A 9,257-nucleotide genomic window follows, 5' to 3' on the forward strand; every position below is an offset into this window, starting at 1 on the left:
TAGGCTCCCAGTAAACGAAATGGCGACTAGTCCATTCTTTAAATAGTGTTTGCTATCTGCTCTCAGTATTTCTCCAGTAAATGGTATGGTCAGACGGGTAACCCAGAGTGCTGTTTTAATAGCCTACTGTTTGCCAACATCGGATTAAGCCGGCTAGTTGCCATTTCGTTTACAGGGATGCATCAGGAGCGCCCAGTTAAGCTCAGCCGGAAATGAACCGGAATTCTGGCTGGTTCCAGTTCGCATTCCGGCTCCAGTGACACAACCGATTCTAGTTAGAATCGGTTGTGGCACTTGTCAAAGTACATGTAGCAAAGAGTGGAGTAAATGGCAATATTGAGCCACTGATTTACGTTAGCAAACAAAACGTTATGAATGTTTTCACAAATTTTTAAATAAATTTTATACAGTCGTGATTCGCTAGTTGGGCCACAGCCTCTGTTCAATTAACGAATTTGATTCGCTAGTTGAACCAACTGACAAATGTCAAAATCTCTCCAAAAGAGATGTTGGTAGAGTAAATGCATCTGTTCGCATCTCTAATTATTGTCAGTTTAATTATCAAACTAAGTTGACATGAGATTATGGCATTCAGATGCTTTTTAGTTGGACAATGGTCCAACTAGCGGAGCTCCAATTAAAAAGCGGTCCAGTTAAAAAGTGATTAACCAGCGAATCGCGACTGTACCAGTCTGTTATCTGTGGCTATACTTACTCCAAAATTCTTCCGGTTATCGCATATATTACGTTGTTAGGAACCTACGATAACCTATGCACCTTATTTCATTTCTCTTCTCGCTCAAATATTAGAAATGGAACATTAGCTTCCAAAGTAATTATTCGCGTGCGATCGCCTCAAATCGTTAGTAAACAAATCAGGTGTTATCATTTCCGCGATAACCCAAACATTGGCTGATCTGTTTGTACCGAATTACATCACAACCATTTTAAAAACATTCAATCCCGTTCAGTTTCAATTTGATCGCCGACCCGCGTAAATCGTTCAGTATGTCCGAGGAAAAAATCCTGCTTGCCTATTCCGGTGGCCTCGACACAAGCTGCATCCTAAAGTGGCTCCTGGAACAGGGCTACGAAGTGATCTGTTTCATGGCTGACGTTGGCCAGGAGGAAGATTTCACCGCGGCACGTGAAAAAGCACTCCGAATCGGTGCCAAGGATGTGATCGTTAAGGACATGAAGGAAATGTTTGTCGAAAAGTTTGTTTGGCCAGCACTTCAGATGGGGCTACTGTACGAGGATCGGTATCTGCTGGGTACGTCACTGGCACGGCCTTGCATCTCGATTGGAATGATGGAATCGGCTGCTCAACGAGGTTGTTCGATCATTTCGCATGGAGCTACTGGGAAGGGAAACGATCAAATCCGGTTCGAGTTGAGTTGTTACGCATTGAACCCGAAGATCAAAGTGATCGCACCTTGGCGAATGCCGGAGTTCTGCGAGCGTTTCCAGGGTCGCCAGGATTTGTTGGAATATGCTAAAAAGAATAATATTCCTGTAAGTGCTACACCGAAAGCCCCATGGTCGATGGATGCTAACATCATGCATATTAGCTATGAGTCAGGCATTTTGGAAGATCCGTCAGTGGCGGCCCCCGAAGAATTGTACCAAATGACAACGGCACCAGTGAAAGGACCCGAAACTCCGACTATTGTGGAGATTATTTTCAAGGAAGGAATTGCGGTACGCGCCACGGAACTGATAACTGGAAAAACGATGGAGGAACCGTTGGATATTCTTACGTTTTTGAACAAAATCGGCGGAGAACATGGAGTGGGAAGAATCGATTTGGTGGAAAACCGTTTCCTCGGTTTGAAATCTAGAGGAGTTTATGAAACTCCCGGCGCATCAATTCTGTATGTAGCTCACAAAGACTTGGAGGTTTACTGTTTGGATCGAGAGATATTCAGAGTGAAATCGTTCCTCGCTACCAAAATGGCCGACTATGTGTATAATGGATTCTGGTATTCGCCAGAAGCCGAATACGTCCGATCTTGTCTGGTTGCTTCGCAACGCAACGTGACCGGAAAGGTAGTTGTGGAAATTTTCAAAGGACACGCAATGGCAGTGTCCAGGGAATCAATCAAAAGCATTTACAACCAGGAACTGGCTTCGATGGACGTTCATGGTACTCTGTCACCATTCGCTGCAACCGGATTTATTGAGGTTAATGCAATGAGATTGAAGGAACATCATCGGGTATTCGGAAGTGCCAACACAAAATAAAATCAACCGTTTTTATTAACCAAGCTCTACTTCCAATAAACTGGTTGTCTACCAAACAAAAATAAATTACTTCATTTTGCTGTTGCTTGTATAATGCAAACAAAATCGCTTCATCGTCCAGACTTCTGTCGAGCGGCATTTCAACCGGACATCGGCGAATACGAAGGTTACATGTCGAAAAAACAACAACATTTTATCCACATCACCCCTTTACACATATTGGCACTAGTCCGGAACCTCCCACCAGTTCGAACAAGCCTCCGGGTACTTTCGTCCTTCGGCAGTCGCAAATGTTGGCACCATCAGTCTCTACTCCGCCCCAGGAGAATTTTTATTTCTGTCGCCTATACTGACTACCAGCAGAACGTTAGCCTCCATCTCGGCGCAGTGTCCGTTTTAGAGGCGTGTAGGGCCCTGAACCTTCTATACTGAAAGTCCCGTGGTAGACATAGTGTAATACTTGCCGATGGTGAGTATCCGACAACAGCATGGCGAAGAAAGAGGGACAGAGTGGAACCGAAAGTACATCAAATAAATCGAGATTGGGCGGTAATTTACATTTCCGTCGGTAGATAGAGTTCGTTTCTCGTGCTGGGGTGTTACACAGTCAGGTGGTTCATTTTTTATGAGTTTTATTGAAATGTGACTCATATTTGGCTGGCATTTGGAGTACTACTGTATAAAAAGGCTATTCAAATTTGGTTAATCTGATTGATAGTTATTCAATTACACACTTTAATGGGTTTAAATGATTAGAATTCTCAATATTAAAATTGGTGATTCCAATCTTTGAAAATTGCTATTTCCTAGTTTGCTAAAAAAACAAAGGCTTCTCAGCAGTACGAAATCGTAAGACTGAAAAAGTGGCTCAATTAGTATACGATAAACACTAGCGACGCCACACCAACCTATCCCAACTATCCGTCAAATCCATTCCGGAACCGGTTCGAAATCCTTAATGGATTCAGTATGATGCATTTGAGCTGAAATTCATGCTGGAAGTCCGAACCGGTTCCGAACTAGTTTGACTGGGTAGAGGAATAACCGTTGTCAATTCTGTCGAACTCAGCCACAAAAAAAACATGACGACAGTAGCGCACCTGGTTTGGATATCCCAACTACCTTCGAAACCGTTAGAGATTTTACACAAGTTGAATGCTGAAGATGGACATCTGTTCTCTGTGCCAAATCGTTGATCCAGTGAACGTCCTTCATTAGACGATTTTGAAACATCCTTTTCTTAGAAGGTTTTATGATGACTGAAATCAACCAGAATTCTAATTCTGCCGGACAATGTTTCGCCCATTCTGTCACCAAATTTTCTGGCAAAGATCGTTCTGCCAGAGTTCCGTCCGTCCCTCACACTCAATTCAGCTCGGCAATTTTCCAAATAGCAATGTAGTCAGCAAATTTAGAATGTGAAATCTTAGCCACAGAGGACAGATATCCATGATCGAACAAATATGTTATAACAATTTTTGTAAACTTTTGATTTTTTTGGATATGCGTTAAAACACTAGCGCCGCCACACCAACTTATCCCAACTGTCCGTCAAATTCATTCCAGAATCGGTTCGAAATCCTGAATGGATTCAGGCTTTGAACCATTTCTCGACAAACATGTGATTACGGCCTAAAAGCCAACTGTCAAAATCCACTTTGAATGAAAATTCCGGTCAAACCGTTACTAGCCGAACACAGTTCACAACATATTATGAAAGAGAAAACTTTTTTCTTTCGTTTACTATTAACATCTGTGATTGGCGCGTAACAGTTTGTCCGGAATTTCCATTCAAAGTGGATTTTGACAGTTGGCTTTTAGGCCGTAATCATATGTTTGTCGAGATTTGGCAAATTTTTTAACTTTTAGTTAAAATTTGACAGCTTGAAAGTTATTTTCTCTCGAATGGTAAAATTTAACCGAGAGAGCGCACCATTTCAAAAGTTGACATTTGGATAGTTATTGTAGAATTGACAGCTACGATGACCACAAGTTGGTAGAGGTGTGAATATTTGTCGATATTTTAAAATTAGTTTTTTTTCTTTTTACATCAAGTATGACCAGAGTTAAAAATATTCAAATTCATTGAATGAAAATTGATCATATTCAGCCGCATTCATTTTCAATATTCAGTGACGCAGTTGAAAACGTCAAACGACCAAACCGCCCATTCATTCATGCACATTTTCATTCGTCTACGATTATTACACGAAGCGACCGTGCAGCAACGAATCAAACGCATCAAAGTAGGCACTGGCAAAATGGAAGCGATGATGATTGTTGTTTCATATGCTTTACCGGCATTTGAAAACATTTTCCTTGATAATTAGTGAAATGAATATATTGTACGATATTCAACTGAATGAATAACATGGATATTTGAATGAATATTATTTTCTATTCACCACGAGTCGCATCAGGTTCATTTTCAGCCGTCAAAAAAGAGCTTCGATTATTTGTAACTCTGAGTATGACAGTCATAGCCTCGAAACGTAAACATCCACATCATGAAATAACCCAAACAAATCCATCTTTATCTCTTGTTTTATATTGAAAAATATTGACAACCTCAATCACCTTTTTATTCTGCACCATGGGCAACATTTTAACCCAGTGACCAATTTTCTGGCAGAGACCGCTCTGCTAGATTTTTGTAAGTCTTAGTTTGGCAGCCCTGTCAGATTTCTACGCGTATCCTCTCGGGTTAGTTGAGCTGGCATAACTCGGACATAAACTGTACAAAGATCCTAGCAATTCCTACCTGGTAGAATTTAGCACGAATCGAGCAAAACATCTGACAAAGATGTGTCAGGAAGTGTGCAGAGATCTTTGCCGTAGATTTCTGGCTGGATTCTGGATAAAAGTGAGCAGCATTGGTTGTTTTAACTGCTTCTGTCAGCATCAATTTCGCTTTGCTAAACTTTTGCTAACTTTCTGCTTGCCACGCTGACCGGGAACTATCGAGCTGTCGAATTCTCTGTCAATTTTAACCATGGTCCAGAGCAGGGTTATTTTGCAAATAACTTTCGAAGTGTCAGATTTTAACCAAAAGTTAAAAATTTCGCCAAATTGTTCACAGCTTCAGTATGGAATCCGGTTCAAAGGAAACAACTGATTCCGACTCAATCGTTCAACTGATGCATTTGAGCTGGAATCCATACTGAATCCACTCAGAAGTCCGAACCGGTTCCGGAAAAGTTTGACTGTGTAGAGGTATAACCGCTCCCACTGAGAAGTCCAAAAAATTGTTTCAAAATCGTTCAACACGGGTCCAACGATGGACGTTCGTTGAACGGTTATTTGGACGATGTCCAAATTGGTCCAACGAACGTCCTTCATTGGACGATTTTGAAACCAACCGTTCTTAGAGGGCTGTCAATTTAGTCGAACTTACCCTCTAAGAACGGTTGGTTTCAAAATCGTCCAATGAAGGACGTTCGTTGGACCAATTTGGACAACGTCCAAATAACCGTTCAACGAACGTCCATCGTTGGACCCGTGTTGAACGATTTTGAAACAATTTTTTGGACGTCTCAGTGGGTACCCAGTCACCGTGCCCTAGAAAAAAGTTAGGAAAAGTTGAGCAAAGCAAAATTGATTCTGGCAGAATTCCTGCCAGCATTTTGCGCGATTTGTGCGTGAATTCTGGAACAGAATTCGCTCAGATGCAACAACCGTTTCTGACAGAAGCGGTTAAACTAACCGATGCTGCTCGCTTTTAGTCACGCTTTTAGTCAGAATCCGGCCAGAAATGTACGGCCAAGATCTCTGCACGCTTCCTGCCAGAACTGTGTCAGATGTTTTGCTCGAGTCGTGCTAAAATTCTACCAGATAGGAATTGCCAGGATCTTTGCACGGTTTATTTCCGATTTGTGCCAGGGTTTTGCTGTCAGAATCTGCCAGAAATCGCGAGCGAAACCAAGTTCGCCCTAGTTCAGACAACCCAACAGGATACGCTCAGAAATCTGACAGGACTGCTAAACCAAGACTGACATAAATCTGGCAGGACGGTCTCAGCCAGAAAATTTGGTGACTGGATACCCTCTAAGAACGGTTGGTTTCAAAGTCGTTCAATCATTGGACCAACGTTGGACGACGTCCAAATAACCGTTCAACAGACGTCCATCGTTGGACCCGTGTTGAACGATTTTGAAACAATTTGTTGGGCTTCTCAGTGGGTAACCACTAAAACACCCCACTGAGACGTCCAAAAAATTGTTTCAAAATCGTTCAACACGGGTCCAACGATGGACGTTCGTTGAACGGTTATTTGGACGTCGTGCAAATTGGTCCAACGAACGTCCTTCATTGGACTATTTTGAAACCAACCGTTCTTAGAGGGACATGACGACAGTAGCGCACCTGGTTTGGATATCCCATCTACCTTCGAAACCGTTAGAGATTTTAGACAAGTTGAATGCTGAAGATGGACGTCTGTCCTCTGTAATCATATTTGGACTTTTGATGTTTAGTATTTTCGAATAATATAACAACGTAAAGCAGCACCTCTTCTAATAAAATAATTTTGGCGGTTAATCCTCCTAGAAGTAATTATAACGTATTTATTCTACAAACAAATTTAGTTCGAGAACTAATGTCTTCAGTAAAGTTTTCGAAAATGCTATTTCAAACAACTTTTTTAAATAAGGCGGGAAAACTGTATTTGTTAAGTCGTTTGTCTTGTAGCTCACCTGGGATCAATTCCCAATCCTCATAAGGTTAAAAATTTATCTAACCTCAAAAAAGAGCCAAAAGGCCCTAAGGTTAAAGCATCTACAATCAAAATGAAAAAAAAAACTTTGTTGAAGACATTCAATAATTAATTTTTTTGAAGACATGAATACTTCGTGTATTCAGAATATATAAATATATTAGACTATATGTAAGAGAAAACCTTTAAAAACAAGTTATTCTGATATTAATGTAATTGATAAATCTTTTTTGCTCTGTATAAACCGAGGAGAACGACACCCAAGTAATAATTTAGATTTTATAGCATACTACAAGTTCAATTTAAGTTTTAAGAATGGCTTCAAGAGTGCCAAAAAACCACAATTGTTACTAGGGCACTTCATGATTTGTTAATGAAATCAACCTATAATTTAAAAGTCTTATTGGAATGATAAAGATTGGCATTGTTTACTTCGGGATGGAATCGAATTTCCAACATTACTTGATAATGGTTGGAAATGGCTGAAAATGGTTTGTGACGGTGTCGGTGGTTGAGTGGTAAGCGTGACCGCCACTCATTCCAGTTGATCTGGGTTCAATCCCAGCAGAGGTCGTTGAGATTTTTCTGAGGTGAAAAAATCTGTGGTCACGTCTTCCTTCGGAAGGGAAATAAAGCCGTTTGTTCCCGGGCCATGAGTTGATGGATCGATATCTAGTCCAGATAGTGGAGTCACCTCTCTGGCGTCGGTTATGAAGACGTAAAATCCAACTTCTATACATACTAACAAATATCCTCCTCCCGTGCGCTTTAAAATATATACGGCCTCTAACAAAAACAAGCATCGGGCTAACATTCCTTCCCTTTCCTTCCGCGATCTACGGGCCTGGCCGGCGCCGGTATTGATCAATAAACACTTTAGGATTACCAATAGTTGCGCATTGAAATTTGTTTCGCTACTCTAAAGCATAACTATCTACTCATTCCATGTGCAACTTCTGCCAATCCAGATCGATAACGGAGTAGCAGCCAGGGGTGGTCGCACAAGCTCAAGCTAGAATGGTTGAAGATGGTTTGAAATGCGTCATGAAAAAAAAAATCATCCCTCGACATTCACGTTTCAGTGCTCGATGAAAAAAGCAAAGCAAAACATTGCCAGCGGTATAACTGCAGGAACAAATCAAATGAAAAACATAAATTTTGTTGCCAGAATTATTGAAAGATTCGAAAATAGAGCATGCAGAGTTGCCAGTTACACCAAATTGGTTGGAATTCGAGCAAAATTTGATTGAGAGTGGATAGATTTGTTGTATTTTTTTATACTTTTAAGCAATAACAATTATTTTAAAGAGACGTTCCCCTCGTTATACACAATAAAATTCACATTCTATTCGTAGTAGTCTCTCAAGCTTGCAATAAAGTTTTATTGAAAAGAAATGGCTTTAGGAAAGTTTCTTAAATATCGTTTTATATCTCGATACATTTATGTAGCTTTCATATTTTCCAAAAAGTCTTGCAAATGACATTATCAACAACTTTGCTGGAGACACCAAGTCTCTTACTATTTTTGAAGAGTTACTTCTCCATGATAACTTCTAGGAGATTTATTACCAAAATTTTTGTATCAAAAGATGCACTTTTTTGCGTTGGAAAGCTTTTTCGAGGTTGTTGAACCTTCGAAGTTGGTTATGTGATCTTGACCGGTAGAAAAGTTTGTGAACGTTTATTTCACTTCAAAAGTGCACTTTGTGTTTGCATTCTTTGACTTTAATGACATATTATAAACGAATTTATAAAAGGCATCTGTTACACTAATTTTGTTTCTGAACTTTCACTAATTTATCAAACAATTAACGATTTTCATCAAAGACAACCCCCACCCCCACCAAATTTCTGACTTCGCCACTGTCCCTTGCTAATCGATTATTTGGCGTCGTGGCATGAACTTTAAACAAAAAGAACATTCAGCCTGCTGCTGGGGGAGTAAGTTCTAGTTTTAAAATTCTTCGTTAATTATATCAAAATTATAAATCTAAGAACGAACCACTCCAGAACGTGTCATTAAGTCTTGATTTAAAATAATTTTCCGCAATCAATAGAAACTGAATGTATGTGCTGAATACACTTGTTATATTTTCAAAACACAGCTCTAAACGTGTTTCAAAAGAAGCAAGAAAGAGAATGGCAGTATGTACCAGTTCGAAACAAAACTGTTCGAAATAAATCAAAACGCTCTGCTAAGGATGTGATTGCTTCGGTTCCAATTATAATTCACATATTAAACACCACGCTGCTGAATATGCTCTAAGGAATTTAAGGAATGTATGCCAAATTTCAATTCGCG

General features: G+C 40.1%; 1 protein-coding gene across 1 annotated transcript; it reads left to right on the top strand.

Annotated features, from left to right (window-relative positions):
* The first annotated feature begins 982 nt into the window (after nucleotides 1-982).
* Nucleotides 983-2,310, top strand: LOC131684774 (argininosuccinate synthase). The gene has a single exon (XM_058967918.1). It carries the CDS (start codon nucleotides 1,009-1,011, stop codon nucleotides 2,242-2,244), a length of 1,236 nt encoding a protein of 411 aa, XP_058823901.1. The 5' UTR covers nucleotides 983-1,008; the 3' UTR covers nucleotides 2,245-2,310.
* The last annotated feature ends 6,947 nt before the right edge of the window (nucleotides 2,311-9,257 follow it).

This window comes from Topomyia yanbarensis, chromosome 1, assembly GCF_030247195.1.
Source record: "Topomyia yanbarensis strain Yona2022 chromosome 1, ASM3024719v1, whole genome shotgun sequence".
Lineage (NCBI taxonomy): Eukaryota > Metazoa > Arthropoda > Insecta > Diptera > Culicidae > Topomyia > Topomyia yanbarensis.

Excerpts from the sequence above, each read along its gene's own strand:
- LOC131684774 (XM_058967918.1), top strand. The coding sequence starts at position 1,009 with ATGTCCGAGGAAAAAATCCTGCTTGCCTATTCCGGTGGCCTCGACACA.